Source organism: Choloepus didactylus, chromosome 23, assembly GCF_015220235.1.
Source record: "Choloepus didactylus isolate mChoDid1 chromosome 23, mChoDid1.pri, whole genome shotgun sequence".
NCBI lineage: Eukaryota > Metazoa > Chordata > Mammalia > Pilosa > Megalonychidae > Choloepus > Choloepus didactylus.
The window spans coordinates 783,579-802,063 of NC_051329.1; the positions used below are offsets into that span (position 1 = coordinate 783,579).

Consider the following 18,485-nt stretch of genomic DNA (forward strand, 5'->3'; position numbering starts at 1 on the left):
CACCGTTCCACTAGGTCACGTGCCAAATGCCAGCAGTAGCTCATCTATTTTTTTTTCTGCTTCACCCCTTCATCGAGGCCAGGCCTCAGCACCTCCTGACCTGACTCACTAAGCATTCCTCAAGTCTCAGTGCCAGGACGTATAAGCACGACGGGGCCCTCGCCTTAGAGAGAACCGCACGTGAGGCAGTGAGCGGTGAGAGCCGGGATACTGTGTAGGAACCCAAGGCAGGGAGCACTTGGCCTGGGGACAGAAAGAGGAACCTCCCGTTGTCTTCTTGGCTCCAGTGCCACCTTCCCACATCACCAAGGGCACCAGGACCTTCCCTTGCTGAGTCACCTCTGGGGGCACTGGAAACAAAGCCCATGAGTGTGACGGTTTAGGCCGGCCGCCATCTGACCTGACCTGCCTTTGGGACGGTACTATAAGCCCATCTGTCAAGCACCGGCCCTGGCCCAGAATGCGTGATGCACACTCTACCCCCACGCCATTCTTTCCATCCCCCCTGCCTATTCCCGAGTTCCAGCTCAAATCCCCTCTTTTGTGAGAAAGCAACAGTGTCATTGTTAGAGACCCAGGTTTGGGACTCACGGATGTGTTTCCAAACCCCAGCTCTTCCACTCAACAGCAGCCTGAACACAGGCAAGACAGTGACCCTCTGGCCTCGGTCCCCTCACCTCTAAAAGGGGCAATGACTGCACTCACTCCAGGGCTGTGCGAGGACCAAGGCAGAAACAAGCAGTAAACGTTCAACACGTTACTCGTCATCAGCAGTGCCCACAGGAGCTGTCCTCGACCGCCCAACCCACAGGTCTCTCCTCTGACGTCTTGGTGATTCGTGCTCGCCTGGCTGTCTCTGCCTCCCTTTACACATTTACCTCCTGTCTGCAGGCCCTCGGCAGGCATCTGATCAACACTTACACGCCCACGGGCTAACGAGACTGACAACCGGCACACCTCTACCACATGCACAACGAAGCTGAGCCCAAGAAAGTTTCTCTACGTGAGACGTCCCAGGCCACGGGACGATCGTCCAGGCAGCCAGACAGCACCACGTGTTCCCGGGTGTGTCACGAAAGGAAGGGAATCTCGTCCCTTTTCAGTTTCTTGTGCTGCCAACCTGGGCTAAGGAAAGCCCAAGTGACATCAAGTCTTGGACTTTGATTTTCCAAAATCAGGGAAAAGGACAGAATTATTTCTGTGTTCCTTCTGCATCTAAAATTCAATCATGCCACCTTAGGAGAGGCAGAGGGACCACAGGAGAACAATACCAGGTATCGCTTCAAAGGGGACGAAGGTCAGATGTGACCCCACTGCTATGGCTCAGCCGCACCTGAAGGTGTTGGAGCAGAGCGCCGTCTCGTCATAGCTGGCGGGGACACTGGAGGCCTGGTTGCCCGTGATCATGTCCTCCAGGGACGCCTGCTGGATGACGTCGAAGCTGATGCCCACGCTGTCCGCCCCCTCCATGTCGTTGACGTGGTGTGACTGCATGATGGTGCTGACGGCAAGGTTCTGGAGGTCCAGCTCCACACACACTGCAGGGAAGCCACCGCCGTCACTGACCTCGCCCTGCCCACCCGTCATCTCTCTAAGTTCAACTCCCACCGAACATCTCCTTGGGAAAGGCCCTGCCCAGCGACCCTCGAGCCGCAGCGCAGCACGATTGAGCATGTACCTAACGCTGGTGCCAGACTCAGGCCCAAATCCCCTCACAAAGCTGCCGGCAGCTCGACCTGTACCCACCAAGACTCAGTGGGGCCCTGCAGGCCTGTGAATCTGAGGTCCCCACCTCTGGCTTCTGCTCTCGCCATGCAGAAGGTTCCTGTGCGGCACAGACACCATCGGGCCCGTGTGCCCGCTCCCGGCCCACCACTCACCTGTGGAGTAGCAGCCTGGGCTGTTGATTTCCACGGTGGCCTGGTCATCGAACTCCATGACCAGACGGTTGTCGTCGGCCTCCTTCCCGCCCAAGTCGGGGCGGGGTGTGGGGGAGAGCCAGAGCAGGTGGTTGTGGCGCTGCAGGTGGCGGGCAAAGAAGAGGTCAGAGCCAAAGGTGGAGATGTCGTCCGGCAGATTCCCAACAGGAATGTGGAAATACCTGCACGGAGGGCACGGAATCAAGTCAGAGAGGAAGTGGCACGCAGGTGAGGGGCAGACTCGGCCCCCGGAGCTGAGCGCAGCTGTACTGCCTGGGACTGCACACCTGGCAATGACAGAGGAGCAAACCACAAAGCGATGCTTGACCCGGCTCAGCAGCGATGCCCAGGCGTCCAGCTTCCGTATATCAGCACCCCTTTTCTCCCGCTCACCTGCTCATCTCAAAGGCCTGGGACAGGCAGGTGTCCAGGTGGAGGTAGTGCTGGATCATGCGTCGGGCTCCGTGGCGCTGCCAGTCCAGGACGCTGTAGCTGACCCTGTCGGCCACGTGGACAGGCACCAGGGGGAACTCCTCCAGGACGGGAATCTCTGCGGCCAGCCTCTTCAGCTCCCAGGTGGACTGAACAGCAATGAGTGTGGGGCCGCGGCGCTCTTCCTGGGTTCAGAACAGATGGGGAGGGGACCCAGGTAAGCACAGCCTCCTGGGAGGGGAGGCATGCATGGTGCTGCCCGACGGCCCCTCACCTTGTAGGACAGCAGGAAGCGCTGGACGGCTCTGCAGATGGTCTTCAAGTCAGTTTCAGCGCGAACCTCAAAACTGTGTTTGGGGGGAGGGAGGAGCTCGGGACCCACTTTCTGCAGCAGGAGGCTGTGCTCTGAGGAGTACGTGCTGCTCAGGCTGGGCATCTGGTTACTTCGCACCTGGACGCACAACAGCTGCATCAGTCCCTCCCGGCCCTGGGGCCCTCCTGACCGGCTGCACTACTCCCTCACGGACAAAGGCTCAGACGAGGGTGGGGAGGGCACCTGAACCACGCCCCTCCCCTGAATCCTGCCCAAGCACATGCTCCCACCAGCCTCTAGGCCCGGGAACTCACCGTATCCAGCACAAACACAGATGCTCTCCTCTGGGAGGGAATGAAGACACCAAACAGCGCTTTGTGGCCCTGCGAGTGATGGTACAGGTAGATGTGGCGGATACTCCCTGCAGGGGGGAAACGAGCTGTGGCCCTGCTGTCTGCAAGGAGGCAGGCCTGGGGGAGGGCGGCCGGCACCGGCGTACCTGGTTCCAGGTAGCTAAACTGGGCCAGGGACCGCATTTCCAGGTGCTCCAGAGCAAAGGTCTCCATCTCCAGGCCTGAAAGGCGTCTCGCCAGCTGTCTGCTGACCACACACACACAGCCAAGGTGCACGAGGGCCCGGAACAACAGCGGCACCTTGGAAGAGGCGGGGGGGCCGGCTCGAGAGGGCTCAGGCAGAGGCCACGCCCGCCGGACACAAGGTCCTCCTCGCAACCCCAGGTGCCAGCTGCACCCACTCCCCAGGATGCACACCGGTCCTGGGCCACGCCCTCTGCCCTCTGGACACAAGGTCCTCCTCGCCGACCCCAGGTGCCAGCTGCACCCACTCCCCAGGATGCACACCGGTCCTGGGCCACGCCCTCTGCCCGCTGGACACAAGGTCCTCCTCGCCGACCCCAGGTGCCAGCTGCACCCACTCCCCAGGATGCACACCGGTCCTGGGCCACACCCTCTGCCCGCTGGACACAAGGTCCTCCTCGCCGACCCCAGGTGCCAGCTGCACCCACTCCCCAGGATGCACACCGGTCCTGGGCCACACCCTCTGCCCGCTGGACACAAGGTCCTCCTCGCCGACCTCAGGTGCCAGCTGCACCCACTCCCTGGGGGCCCCACCACTGCTGCCGTTCTGCCCTCGCCCTGAGGGGTTCAGCCGGGAGGGCTGGAAGACCATTACCTGAGTCTCATACACACCCTCGACGTCTGGAGCCGACAGCTCAGTGTTGATCTCGTTGATGTGCTCCTGGTACATGTCCTCGGGCACTGAGTACTCGTACAGGTTGTGGACCACGTTGGAGCGAGGGAGGACGCGATTCACCTGATAAGGTGGTTGTGACAGTCGATGACATGGTTTAAAGGATAGTGTTTTTTAAACACACTCACACACAGTATGGTTTAAAAGCCGTGAATGGAATTAAACATATACCCCTCTTCTCTCCGGAAATTCCACTGAATTTAAGACAAGAAATTATTAAAAAAAAAAACAAAAAACAAAAAACAAAAAAGAGGGACAAGGGAGTGGGGAACAAAAGTGTGCCACCCCTGGAACGCAGGAAGGGCACCAACTGGGAGTAAAACTTTTAGAAGTTTCTAGATGGGATCACACCGGTGAGCAAAGCGGTCGCCTCCACACAAAGCGGAGTCCACACTCCACCCTCCCCCCACCTCCCAGGTTCCTAAAAGAGACCCACAGAAACCCTCCAAACTGGAAGTAACAGGGCCTGGAACACGGGCAGACCGTGGCTCTCCCACAGCCAGGCGGTCACTGCACAGCCAACCCCATTTCCAGACGAAGTGTGGGATCTGCTGAGCACTGGGCCAAAGAGAAAAGGAAGACAGCGCTCCACGCTAACTCAGGGAAAAGCAAAGCACAGCTCAGCCCAGGCCAAAACCCTACAGAGTTCCCAAGGAATCACAAAAATGATTTTAGTTAGTGAGTTCAGCAGGGTCTCAGGACACAAGGTCGATATGAAAACTGCAGTCATATGTCTATATACTAGCAAAGAACAAATGGAAACTGAAATTTAAAAAAGTAATTATAATAGCTCCAAAAATGAAATACTTAGGAACAAATCTAACAAAATGTGTAGGTTCTATATGCTGAGAACTTTAAAATGCTAGTGAAAAAAAACAAAGAAGACCTCCAAATAAATGGAATATTAGATATGATACCAAAAGCAACATCCATAATAGGAAAAATTGATAAACATACTTAACATGTGGGGAAAAAAGATGATTAAAATTGATCTTAAAATATTAAACAAAGATTCATGAGTCCACAGTAATACTTAGAAAAAAAAGTGAAAGGAAAAAATCCACTTGCCAATAAATAAACTTAAGCATTTATCTTGCCTTTTAAGGAAGAAACTATAGTCCATCTCCAACTGATAGGCTAATGAAAGGTGACAGAAGGATAGAATTAGGAAACCCCAGTACTGGAGTGCGATGAGATAACGGGCTCGGGGGAGGCTCGGCAGACTCCACGGCCAGCACGGGCCCACGCCAGCCTGTGCTTCCAGAGGCAACTTGGCCACAATGGAAAGAGAGACCTAAAAGGGCATTTTCCTATATAATCACAATCCCACAGCACATCCAAAACATTTTGTAAGATTCCATAATTCCATCTAAAATCAAGTCCATATTGAAATTGTCCCCAAAATGACTTTTTTAAAAAACTGCGATCCAATTTAGCCTCATCTTTCTATTTCGTCTCTTTAATCTCATTTATTCTAGCACAATCCCTCACATTTTGGTTTATAAGTTTGTTTTTTAAATTTATTTTTATTTATTTATTTACTTATTTTAAAAGTGTGTTTTATTTACTAGATATTTAAACTAAAGATGAAATTTTAAATCAATGGAAAAATGGACACAGTCCACAGAAGAAAAGCAACCTTGCTCATTTTTGCAAATAAAGAAAGGTAGACTGCCTGCCTCATACCACTCCTAAAACTAAATCCCAGGTGGATTCAGGATTAAAATATACAAAATAAGCCCATAAAACCACTAAATAACTTATTTTGGAGTGGTGAAGGCCTGTCCTAAACCCAGCACAAATGCCAGAGCACTCAAGGAAAAAACTACAAATGAGGCTGGAAAACGTCATCTTGGCAAAAGACGTCCTACACAAAGCCAGCTGGAAAAAATGCTTTCAAAGTAAGTACATACCAAAGGACTGATTTTCATAACATACAAAGAGCATCCACAAATTAGAGAAGGGACAGCTCAGTAGAAAAATTAGGCAGCAGACACAGGTAATTTGCGGGAGAAAGACAAATCCATGAAAACTTGAAAAGACGCTCGGGACAGATTTCCGTACCCTAGGAGCACATGGTCCTGAACCACTCCTGGGTGGGAGGCCAGTGAGTAGGAGCTCTGGGATGTTACTCTAGCTAAGGTGTGGCCACCTGAGACAGGTCGGGTGTTGTCCAGACTGGCAATCTCCACAAGCAGAAGAAATTCAGTCGCAGTGAGAGAAGCCCCGGGAGCAGCCAGGCACTGCAGGTCAGCGTGCCCGGAGGAGAAAGGAGAAGACCCCACCGTGTGCAAGGCCACGTGACGGAAAAGCTATGGACCAAGGATGGCTGGCAGCCGGCCCCAGAACACCACAGTCTTCAAAGACTGACACCTCGATTGTGGACGTCTCCTAAGCCTCCAAACTGTGAGCCAATAAATTCCTGACATTTCAGTCAACCCACAGTACGGTGTTTGTTTTCGCAGCTAGGAAAGTAAGACAACGCTCAACCTCAGAAATAAGTGTAGTTTTTGACATTACTGAGATTTTGCACACCGTCAGACTTACAGATTGTTGAGCCCTGACAACCAGTTAAGCAGGTGAGAACAGGTGTCCTCACTGTGGCTGGGAGGGCAGAATTGTAAGACCAGCTTGGGGGCAATGTGGCAACACTATTCAAAAGTGAAAACGTCCATCTTCAGGTTAAATAAATTACGGCGTACACATACACCAAGAGGCTAGATAATCGTTAAAGTAACAAGAAAGAAAAAAGAGAGCTCTGTCTATGTACTGACACCTCCTGTCCTGTGACAAAAGCCAGTTTCAGTACATGTGCGTGGTAGATGCACAGGAGAAAACCGGAAGGACAGACAGCAAATGCTAACCTTTATCTCTGAAGGGATAAGGGATACTCTCAGGTTTTCCTTCAAGACTTACTTTGTTTTAAACAACAGATTTCACTACATCTATGAGGAAAAAACAGAAGATGCTTAAGAAGAACAAAACCCTCACGGATGTTCCCTACAGGGCCGGCTGTGGTGGCATCGGCCTTCGCCCCAAACCCTGGGACGGAGTGAGGCTGGGGGCCCAGGGGCAGCTCGGGGAAATGCCCCCTCTCTGCCCAGTCCCTGTGCCTTCGGCTCCAAATCCTCCCGGCACACTTTCTCTGAACCTCCCAGTAGAGCTTCTCCTGCCCCCTCCCCACCCGAGAAATCCGCTCCCAGGGCTCAGCGCGCCGCTCCTCCCAGCCCCAAGCCCAGACGTCCCGCCCACACCCGGTGGTCACTGCTTGTTCTGCCACCAAACAGGCTCACTCTGTTCTGTCCTGTGTCCTGCCCTGTCCTCTTTAGTGCCCACATCCTGCCGAAACTTCCAGTTGAAATCAAGTATTGGCTTCTCCAGAAACCTTCTGTCTTGCTCTGAGATACAAATGTGGATGCGCTGTCCTCAACCAGACTGACAGCCTGTTGATGCCACTCACAGCTTCCCGGAGGAAACCGTGCCAGGACCATGCCAGGAGAGCCTCAGCAGAGGCGGCTCGGGGGGCGGAGCCTCCCGGGGACCCAGGCCTGTGGGGGCCACGCAGCCCCGGGAGACACTGGTCAGAGAGTCTGCAGAGGGGACAATCCCACTGCAGTGAAATGTGCAGAACAAGCAAATCTATGGGCAGAAAGTGGATCTGTGGGCATTGCCAGAGGGTGAGGAGGATGGGGGATTGAGGGGGTGACAGCTAAGGGGTACAGAATTCCTTCTTGGGGTCATGAAAGTGTTCTGGAATTAGTGGTGACGGTTACGACTCTGAATATACTCAACACCACCGACTTGTTCAGTTTAAATGGGTGAATTATATCCCAGTGAAGCTGCTGAGAACAAATGAGCCTGTGGAAGCAGAGCCTGCAGCCTCTGGCACACGTCTCCCCAGCCCCCACTCCACCAACGAGCATCGCAGAAGATGCCGGAAAGGATGTGCACCAAGGTTGCCCAGATGATGAGGTCACCAGGTCAACACCCCGGTGGCTCCGCCCCCCAAGCACTGAGCACATCGTTTCAGTTAATTCTTAACACACCCCGACAAGACCCTCAACAACGGGGCACAACAACACCTCACGCAGGGCGCTCTCCAGCCCCAGCCCCCAGACTCCAGCTCCGCCCGCACCTTGCGATACGAAGGCCCTTCTTCTGCTTTCGCCACCCGCTGGTTGACATAGAACACGCGTGGGATGTTCAGCTTGATGCAGTGCAAGTCACTGCCGATGACAGCCCACAGCCGGAACAGGCCGGCCTGGCAGGTCTCGCTGATCTGAAAGGGAAGAGGTGGTGCATGGGGCCCCGGACAACAGTGGACAGAGCCTGGCCCAGGGTGAGCCCCAGCACGCAGCCTGAGTGCCCCTCTCCCCTCCATCCCAGGCCCTGGGAGGGCTCCTGGGCCTGGGCCAAGGACCACCCCAGGACTGCGAGCCGGCCTGGCCCCCACCCCACTCGTGAGCTGCTGTAGACAGGGCCTGGGCACACCTGCACAATCTGCCAGGGAAGGTCCAGGACACTGCGGGCCGTTCTGCGCAGGAAGCTCCCCAGCCCCGCAGTGAGCCCGTCTCGGATCGCCCCGGCCCGTGGTCCACCCTCTGCAGTCTGCAGACACCGCCTCTTTCTGCGCTCAAGCCGCTGTTGGGCTTGCAGCTGCCACTTCTTCTTGTGGAAACGGAGCCAGACCAGCCACTCTTCCTGGGACAGGCCGTGGAATTGGCCATGGAGAGGAGACAACAAACATACAGGTGAACATGCAGAAGCCCTACGATGCCAGCTTCCCTGTGCACCCAAGGACCAGGCACCTTCTCACAGCCACCCTCTCTTGGGCTCTGTTCAGTCTCTCACAGGCTCCAAACACAGATTTAAACATGCACAGTCAACACCCCTGGGCGAGGCAGCCCTAGCCTAAACTACCTCTGCTCCCTTCTCGTGGGGACCTGTCTCTTCTCACTCTGGACACTTCTTACCTTGGTGGTACCAAGGGCAGGAGGCTGCCCCAGGACGTCCTGCCAGGGCACAGTGAGCTCCAGGTCCTGGGGCTCCTCCTGGCTCTCCCAGAGGATGCGCTTCCTTTTTGTAGCCACGGGCACGGCTGGGCGCAGAGGCTTTGTGAAGCCGAAGTCCTCCATGTCAGGGGTGCCGCGGCTCTGAATGTCGTCCGGAGCCTGGTTCATCGTGACCTGGAAAGAACCAACTGGGCCTCAAAAGTGCCGATCACTCGTCTCTCCAGAAATTCTGCTTCAAAAAAGCTACCATAAGTACATGGTATAAAATGGGACAAAATATGCATATGTACAAATGTGTTCATTCACAGACTGTTAACTTGTAATTTTTAATAGTGAAAAGGTCACACAGTAAAATGAGGAAAATAACAACACCCAAGTACCTGCCACCAGTACGAAGCAAATGTTTACATTTTGCCATGTTTGCTCCAGAACTCTTTCTAAAAGAAGTAAAATATTGCGAGTAATGGCTAAAGGCCCTCCCTCCTTCTAAGAGGCAACCCTAACCCCAAGAGCATGCTATGACGCCCCAGTTTCATTCTGTTCCTGCATATCGATAAACAAAAGGACACTGCTTTGGATTTTAAGCTCATATAAACAGCAACACAGAGTATACATCCTTTTGTAACTTACTCTTTTCACTCAGCAATTTATTTTTGAGGTTTATTTCTATTGGTACACGTAGATGTAGTCCGTCCATCCGAACTGTTGTAGAATATTCCATCATACAAATAAAGCAGTGCACTGATCCATTACATTCCAAGTGAGGAACAGTAGTTTCCCCTTTTCCAAAACCACAAACCGTGCCTGAACAGCTACACCGTGCCCAAAGCACCTGTGTGCATTCCTCGAGGGTGGGCGTGGTGGTGTCTGGGTGCCAGGGGACAACCCTCCTCACCTCTAACTAATATGAGCTAACACTGATGAACAAAATTCGAGAGTTGAAGTTGAGAACAGAGGTTATCAGGAGACAGAAAGAGATTAGAAATTGGGCATTTGATGCTGAAGGAGGGCAGAAGGTTCAACAGAATTGATTGCACAGATGCAGAAATGGAATGGATAGCGTAATACTGTGTGATGGTAGCACAACATAGTTAAGTACTCTGAACAAAGATGAGTGTGAGGACAGTTGAAAGAGAAAGGCTAGGGGCATGTATGACACCAGAAGGAAAAATAGAAGATAAAGACTGGGATTGTATAACTTAGCGAAACCTAGAGTGGTCAATGATGGTGATTAAATGCACAAATATAAGAATGTTTTTAAAAGAGGGAGAACAAATGAATGTCAACATTGCAAGGTCTTGGATGATACAAGGGAAAAAAATAGTCAGTGCAAACTGGTTAATGTTAACATTGTAAGACGTTTCCATTAATTGTAACAAAGGCAATACACCAAAGCTAAATGTCTAAAAGAGGGGGTTATAAGGGAGTGATATGGGATTCTTGGTGGTAGTATTGTTGTCTGACCTTTTCATTATATTTTACTTTATTTTTATTTTTTCTATCTTTTATATTTTTATTCTTCGTTTTTTTCTCCTTTTCCTCTTTGTTTGCAGAAGAAATGGAAATATCCTCATATAGGTTGTGGAGGTGAATGCGAAACTATGTGATTATACTGGGAATCACTGATTATTTACTTAGAATGAAATGTATGGTGTGTGAATAAAATTGTTTAAAAAATAAACAGAGGGATACGCGTGCTGGAGAAAATGTGGAGAGGGATGTACCTATTCCCTGCTGGTGGGGAAGGAGAACGGTGCAGCCCAGCTGGAGGGCAGTGTGGTGGTCCCACAGGCAGCTAAGCACAGGGCTGCCATAGGGTCCTGCAACTCTGTTACTGAGTATATACTTGGAAGAACTGAGAGCAGGGACATGAGTGGACACTGCACACTGGTGTTTGTGGTGGCAGAACTCACAACTCACAGTGGATGGAGCTGGCCTAAGGGTACACCGACTGACGAAAGGAATGGTGAACTGTGGCATATACATTCACTGGACTACTGAGCGGCGGCAAGAAGAAATGAAGTTGTGAGGTTTGCATCTGGGTGACTGGACCTTGAGGACAGTAAGTTGAGTGAAACAAGCCAGAATTGAAAAGATAAACATTATAACACCTCACTAATATGGACTAACTATAATGTGCAAGCTCTGAGAGTTGATTCTGAGAGCTGAATCTTGAGAGCATGGGTTATCAGGGAAAGGCTTATGGTAAAGGTTCCTGGATTGCAAGCTCTTACAGCAGTCACATCTATTCATGACTTGTAATGGTTATTTCTAAATTCTGAGATGATGTGCTGCTTGTGTATAACCGCTCAGTCCCTAGAACTTTGGGTATCTGTGTAACACCTGACACTCAGAGCCAGAGTTCGGCAGCTTTGAATATCAGCATTACCCCATACAGCAAATGTTAAAGAAGCTGAAAAGGAGATCAGACTTTAATTAGAGATATGAACAAAATTGACTTGGTTAGGACTAAGGTAAAGCAGACTAAAGGGAAAATGTGATAGATTGTGTTTTAAAACTTCAACTTCTTTGTGAGAACAAAGGAAGAGATGTTTATTTGGTAGAAAATCTATACTTTCTATAGCATACTATATAATTTAACTTGTATGGTGAGTTTATTCAAACATCATAATTACATGGAACCTCAAATGGGGGTGAGATCTGGTTGATTTGCATAGGTTAGTGTGAAGCCCTGATGCATCCCAGAGTAATTTGGACAGAGAATAAAAATGTATTTGCAGGGCTCCCTTGAGGGCCTGGGGAAAAATTGGAAATATTAAACTTCCCCACCTGGGGAATTCCTGGTACTCTTGCAAGCATTGGGAACTATCCTTGTAGCAGGCCAAGTCCTCTATCTTGGGGCTTGCCCTTATGAAACTTTGTTACTGCAAAGGAGAGGCTAAGCCTGCTTGTAACTGTGCCTGAGTGTCTCCCCTGGAGAACCTCTTTGTTGCTCAGATGTGGCCACTCTCTCCAAGCCAACTCAGCAGGTGGACTTGCTGTCCTCCCCCCTACATGGGACATGACTCCTGGGGATGATCCTGGACCCAGCACTGTGGGACTGAGAAAGCCTTCCTGACCAAAAGCAGGGAGAGAAATGAAACAAAATAAAGTTTCAGTGGCTGAGAGATTTCAAATGGAGTCAAGAGGTCATTCTGGAGGGTATTCTTATGCATTTTATAGATATCCCTTTTTAGTTATTAATATATTGGAACAGCTAAAGGAAATACCTGAAACTGTTGAACTGCCATCCTGTATCCTTAATTCTTGAAGACAACTGTATAACTAAATAGCTTATATGGTTGTGACTGTGATTGTGAAAATCTTGTGGCTCACACTCCCTTTATCCAGTGTATGGACAGATGAGTAGAAAAAAGGGGGACAAAAAGTAAATGAATAATAGGGGGGTAAAAGGAGTAGGAGATGTTTTAAGTATTCTTTCGTACTTTTATTTTAATTTTTATTCTTATTTTTGTTTATATTTCTTGGAGTAATGAAAATGTTCAAAAATTGATTGTGGTGATGAATGTACGACTGTATGACGATACTGTCAACAGCTGATTGTACACTTTGGATGACTGTATGGTATGTGAAATATATCTCAGTCAAATTGTATTTTAAAAAAAAGAAACATCTCATCTATTTTGATTTCAGTTGTTCAAAGTTTTCATCAAGAACAGATATGGAAGACTTTCAGATTTTTTTTTTGCATATCTGAAATGCTCCTATGCGTCTTTTCCTTCAGTGATGAATTAAATTAACAGATTTCTAAAGTTAAACAATACTTGCTGTTTCCAGAATAAACCCTACCTGGTCATAGCATTACTGTTTTTACATGTTGCAGGATTTAGTTACTAACATTTGTGCATTTATCGCTCATAATTAAAAATGGTTCTTATGCTGCCCTTGTCAGTTTTGTTACCAAGGTAACAAGTGTCACCAAGGTTACCAATTGAGCTGTGGAGCTTTTTCCTATTTTCCGGAACAGTTTGTATAAAACGATTTGATAAAACTCCTCTGAAAACCCATCTGGGTTTCTTTTATCTTCATAATTATGATTTCATTTCTTTAAAGGTTAAATTTCTATTCAGAGTTTCTATTTCTTCTTAGGTCAGTTTTCATAATTCTTTAAGACATTGTCTACTTCACCTAAGTTTTCTAACTTTTAAGCATAAATTGGTAATTTCTTTAAATTTTTAAAGTCTTTAATGTGTTTGTAATTATGGCTGTTGTCATTAGAAAAATAAAACAAAAAAATCTACCTTGACAAAGATTTGCTATTTCATAAGTCTTTTCAAAGAACAGTTTTGATTTCATTGATTCTTTCTTAGTATTTCATTTATTCCTGCTCTTGCCTCTGTAATTAATTTCTACTTCCTTTCGGTTTACTCTGTTGTTCTCTAATTGCTTCAGCTGGAAAATTATAAATTTTTGTTGTTTTTCTTTTCTAATGTATAAATTTAAATATATAAGTTTGCATATAAGTACTTCTTTAGCTTCATACACCAAATTTTGGTATTTGGTATTTGTATTTTCATTCATTTCTAAGTAATTCCTAATTTCCATTATGTCATCTTTGATACAGAATTGTTTATAAATGAGGTTTTTAATTCCTCAATAACATGGTCTGCATGTAAATAATTTCGAATCTGCCTCAACTTACTTTATCAGTGTTTTATGTGTTCTCAAAAAGAGTATGTATCCTCTAATTGCAGGGTTGTATATTTGTCCACTAAATTATACACACAATTAGTTAACTGATTTTTGGTCTGCTTAATCTGTCAACTATTGGAAGAGGTATACTAAAACCTCCCATACTGACTGGATGTCAATTTCTTCTCTAATTAGGTAAATTTCTACATGATTTAACTTGAGGCTTCATTATTAGAATTATTAGATAAACCTGGTGACCTTTGACCTTTAGTTTTATTTAACCACTGTCCTAATTCTCACCAACACTGAGTGCTGAAAGGCCATTTTACCCGGCACTAACACAGCTCTAACAGCTTTCTTTTGGTCAGCATTTACCTAGCATCTGTCTTTTCTCAGCCTTTTACTTTAACCCTTTCTAAGGTGTTATGTTTCAGGTGTATCTCTTATATGTAAGATATAGCTTGAATTTAAAATCCAATCTGAGAATCTGTTTTTATCAGGTGAGTTTGTGCACTGCTCTGATCATTTTTAGCATTGAGAATTTTCTTTTAGTTCTGATTTCAGCTGTCATTACATTTTATCCAGTATTTCTAAGTGTTTGTAACAGATAGGTTTTCATTTTACAGGTTAGAAAAAGGTACCTCAGGTCCAGTGACTCATTCCAAGTCATTAGGCCTAATTAGTGGGACCTAACGGTCTTCACTTAACTGATAACTCACAAGTAGTTACTAACATGAAAGGAAGCTCTGGAGGGAATTAAAGGGAAAAGGGGAAAGTATCAGCAAGTAGGTAAACAGACAGCCATCACGGATCGCTGGCAGGGAAGCACCACGAGATGCCAAGCAGCTCGGGGCCTGATGGCTTCGGGCGGCGCGGCCCATGTGCCCTCAGGAGGACCAACGCCCCACCATCATGGCCCCTTACCTGTCTCTTGCCCTCGAGGACAAATAACTCGCTGATCTTTTTCTGCTTGTAGATGTCACTCTTCTCCAGCAGCTTTTTGTGTAGCCAGTCGGGGTGTTTGACCCGAGGCACTGGGTTCTTCACCTGTAGGGAGACGACTCAGCTCAGGGGAAGCCCTGGCTGATCCCGTGAGGCCAACGTGGGCCTGGGTCTCCGCAGGTGTTTAAGCCACCGTGGGCTCTGCCATTGGGCTCTCAACATCACCTGTTGCAGAGCTGCAGGAATCGTGATGATCTTCTGTATGGCACTCCCCAGCCGCTCAAGGTAGTAGTCCCAGTCCAGGATCTAGGCAGGGAACAGGTGGTGATGGGGACAGATGTGCGTAAAGACAGACAACAGCAGCAGCTGCCGCTAGATGCCCATTTTAGGGAGGACACTGAGGCATGGAGCTCAGTGACCCACCAAGGGTCCCAGCGCCGGCACTGGAGCTCTGAGCATGCGCCACCCAGGAGGACCGTGAAGGGCCTCCCTGCATTGAGCGTGCCTGATTCTGCCCCAAAGTGCTACTATTTCCTCTATCCCTCAGCACATATCAGAAAGGACATCGAGAGTCAAGACTCCAGACAAAAAGGCGACCCGAGTCAGACATGCTCTGCTCTGCCCAGCTTTCCTGATAAACGTTTGCGAGTAGACAAAATAATTAGGCACTCACAGTCCGAATATCGAAGTCTTGTAGGGAAGAGCTTTTAAGCCATTTCCGGAGAAAGTGCTTCCTCACCGTGTGTTCCGCTTGGAAGATGGCGAGTGGGATGGCCCTGGGAGAGGACAGGAGGCAGAGTCCACACACTGCAGCCACCCCACCGTCCCTGTTAACTCTCAGCAGGCGGCCATGCACTTTCCGCAAAGTAAGACAGGTGTGTAACCCAGCTTGTGGCCACGTTTTCACTTGTTGTTTTGTACAAACTGCACCTTGCGTCCAGGACTTACCATCGTATTACGATACCCGGCTGAAGGCACACCCCTCCAGCGCTGGCCTTGGTCCTGTTTCGGTGTCTCGTCGCTGGAAGGAGAGGTGCTCACCCACGTCTTTATATAAACTTTATACTCCCCACCCTCTTGGAATACTTTTCTCTTAAAATGTTATTTGCTGGGCAAAACATAGGCAGAGTCAGGCTGTTTTTTGGAAAGAATAAGCCAGTTTTCAATCACTAGCAAAGCAAGAGGGCAACACTGCCTTTCTTTCACTGGAGAAGGTAATTTGTTGTGAAATAAAAGCACAAAGTGACTTTGGTGGGATACTCCCATGGAGGCGTGACCCGACCCATTCAGGGTGGGCCTTGATCAGTGGAGCCATATAAAACGTGCTGACTCAAAGAGACTGGACGGAGTGCAGCTAGGAGTAATGTTTTGAAGAGGAGCAAGCTTGCTAGAGAGGAACGTCCTGGGAGAAAGCCGTTTTGAGGCCGGAGCTTTGGAGCAGACGTCAGCTGCCTTCCTAGCTAACAGAGGTTTTCCAGACGCCGTTGGCCATCCTCCGGTGAAGGTACCCGATTGCTGAGGTGTTACCTTGGACGCTTTGTGGCCTTAAGTCTATAACTGTGTAGTGAAATAAACCCTCATTTTATAAAAGCCTATCCATCTCTGGTGTTTTGCATTCCATAGCATTAGCAAACTAGAACAGCTAGCTTTGCTGCTTTCTCTCTATAATGGAGATAATACACAAAACAAAGATCTAGATGAAGCCCTGTGTGGGCTTTCTGATGATCTCCCTCCTTAGACAGAAGTAAATACAATCCTTATTTTGGTATTTATCAATCCCATGTGTGTTTGTACACTATTCCTATTTGTACCTGTCTATTTTAAAAGAGTATTTTTCTGTCTTTAGATTTTATATAAATCCAAGTACACTGTACATATTACCCTGCAGCTTTTTGTCTAACACTGTTTTTTTAGAAGTATTTATTTTATTAAAAGTAACTATTTGCTAAAATTTCCAAGACAACTACTGAAAACTCAACAAGAAGCTCTATAATATACTAATAGTGATTTCATGAGTGAATAATTTGAAGTGATCAAAATAATACTTATAACTACTTTTCTTCTTTCTGTTAATTATATCTCTACTCTGCATTGATTATATTTTCCCCCCAATCCTACCCTATTTTTAACATCTTGCAATGTTGACATTCGTTTTCCCTCATGTAAAAACATATTTGCACCTTTTATTACAATTGCTGTGCACTCTAGGTTTCACTGGGTTATATAGTCTGTCTTTGTCTTTCTTGTTTCCTTCTGGTGTCCCACATCCTAACCTTCCACTTTCAACCATACTCACTGTCATCTTTGTTCAGTGTACTTACATTGCTTTATTACCATCACCCAAAATTGTGTTTTCACTCCTGTCTTTTCCTATCTATCTGTAGTGCTCCCTTTAGTGTTTCCTGTAGAGCAGGTATCTTGTTCACAAACTCTGTCATTGTTTGTCAGAGAATATTTTAAGCTCTCTCTCATATTTGAAGGAGAGTTTTGCTGGATATAGGATTCTTGGTTGGTGGTTTTTCTCTTTCAGTGTCTTAAATATATCACCCCACTTCCTTCTTGCCTCCATGGTTTCTACTGAGAAATCCACACAGTCTTATTAAGCTTCCTTTGTATGTGATGGATCACTTTTCTCTTGCTGCTTTCAGGATTCTCTCTTTATCTTTGATGTTTGATAATCTGATTATGAAGTGTCTTGGCGTAGGCCTATTCAGATCTATTCTGTTTCCGGTATGCTGAGCTTCTTGGATCTGTAATTTTATAAGAGATGGGAAATTTTCACGGATTATTTCTCTATTATTGCTTCTGCCCCTTTCCCCTTCTCTTCTCCTTCTGGGACACCAATGACATGTACATTCCTGCATTTCGTTTTGTCCTTAAGTTCCCGAGACATTTGTATTTTTCCATTCTTTTCTCTCTCTGTTCTTTTGTGTGTAGGCTTTCAGTTGTCTTATTTTCCAGTTCCTGAGTGTTTTCTTCTGCCTCTTGAGATCTGCTGTTGTATGTTTCCATTGTGTCTTTCATCTCTTGTGTTGTGCCTTTCATTTCCATAGATTCTGCCAGTTGTTTTTTTGAACTTAGGAGTTCTGTTATGTACGCCCAGTGTTTTCATTATACACTTCATCTCTTTTGCCATATCTTCCTTAAATGTTTTGAATTGATATAGCATTAGTTGTTTAAATTACCATATCTCAGTTGAAGTATAAGTTTGTTCCTCTGACTGGGCCATAACTTCGTTTTTCTTAGTGTAGGTTATAGTTTTCTGTTGACTAGGCTCTGGTTTCCTTGGTTACCCCAATCAGGTTTTCCCAGACCAGAATGGGCTCAGATCTCGGAAGGAGGCAATAGTATCATGTCTCACTGAGGGTTTGTCTTAGAACATTGGTACACCCTGTGAGGTCTCAAGTCACTGCGATTTCCCGCCCAGGAGGTGGCCCCTGTCAGCCTATAGCTCCAGACTGGTGTAAGAGGTGTGGCCCGTGGCTGTTTTCCTCCAGGCTCTGGGGTCTGGTTCTGAATGGAAGGTGGGTAGTAGAGCTTGGCACCACCTTCTTCCTCTTAGGGAAAGTATACCCCCTAGGGCAAGGTCATTTACATTTGAATAGATCCTATGCCTGTGCTATTTCCACCCTTGTCTGGGTCAAAGCGCTGGGAACTGAAAACGGCTGAGACTTTCTCCACTGAGCCCAAAGAGGGACAGAAAGCCCCCCTTCAGGGCCAGTCCACGGCCACCCTGCGGTTCTGCAAAGTCAGTCGCCACCAAAAGCCTCTGTCTGCTTGCTGGGGATTCGTATCTCGTATCGAGCAGGGCACATTTGTTAATTAAAACCCCAGTTGGAGTACAGCTGAGCTATATTCACTTGCTCCAAGAGGGCTGCTCTCTGGCTCCACGAGACTTTGCAGTTCGGGCCATGGGAGGAGGGGCTCCCAGTTTGGATCCGCAGT

General features: G+C 47.8%; 1 protein-coding gene across 2 annotated transcripts in view; it reads right to left on the bottom strand.

Moving 5' to 3' along the window:
• Positions 1 to 18,485, bottom strand: part of POLE (DNA polymerase epsilon, catalytic subunit) — a 68,430-nt gene that overhangs the window by 21,049 nt on the left and 28,896 nt on the right. For both annotated transcript variants that reach the window (XM_037817063.1, XM_037817064.1), the window contains exons 27-39: positions 15,214 to 15,316; positions 14,766 to 14,846; positions 14,523 to 14,645; positions 8,907 to 9,119; positions 8,425 to 8,634; positions 8,069 to 8,212; positions 3,856 to 3,996; positions 3,164 to 3,317; positions 2,979 to 3,085; positions 2,626 to 2,802; positions 2,313 to 2,536; positions 1,881 to 2,101; positions 1,334 to 1,538 (exon numbers count right to left, since the gene is read on the bottom strand). In XM_037817063.1, the coding sequence (XP_037672991.1) occupies positions 1,334 to 1,538; positions 1,881 to 2,101; positions 2,313 to 2,536; positions 2,626 to 2,802; positions 2,979 to 3,085; positions 3,164 to 3,317; positions 3,856 to 3,996; positions 8,069 to 8,212; positions 8,425 to 8,634; positions 8,907 to 9,119; positions 14,523 to 14,645; positions 14,766 to 14,846; positions 15,214 to 15,316 (2,103 nt within the window). The remainder of the gene's footprint in view (positions 1 to 1,333; positions 1,539 to 1,880; positions 2,102 to 2,312; positions 2,537 to 2,625; positions 2,803 to 2,978; positions 3,086 to 3,163; positions 3,318 to 3,855; positions 3,997 to 8,068; positions 8,213 to 8,424; positions 8,635 to 8,906; positions 9,120 to 14,522; positions 14,646 to 14,765; positions 14,847 to 15,213; positions 15,317 to 18,485) is intronic.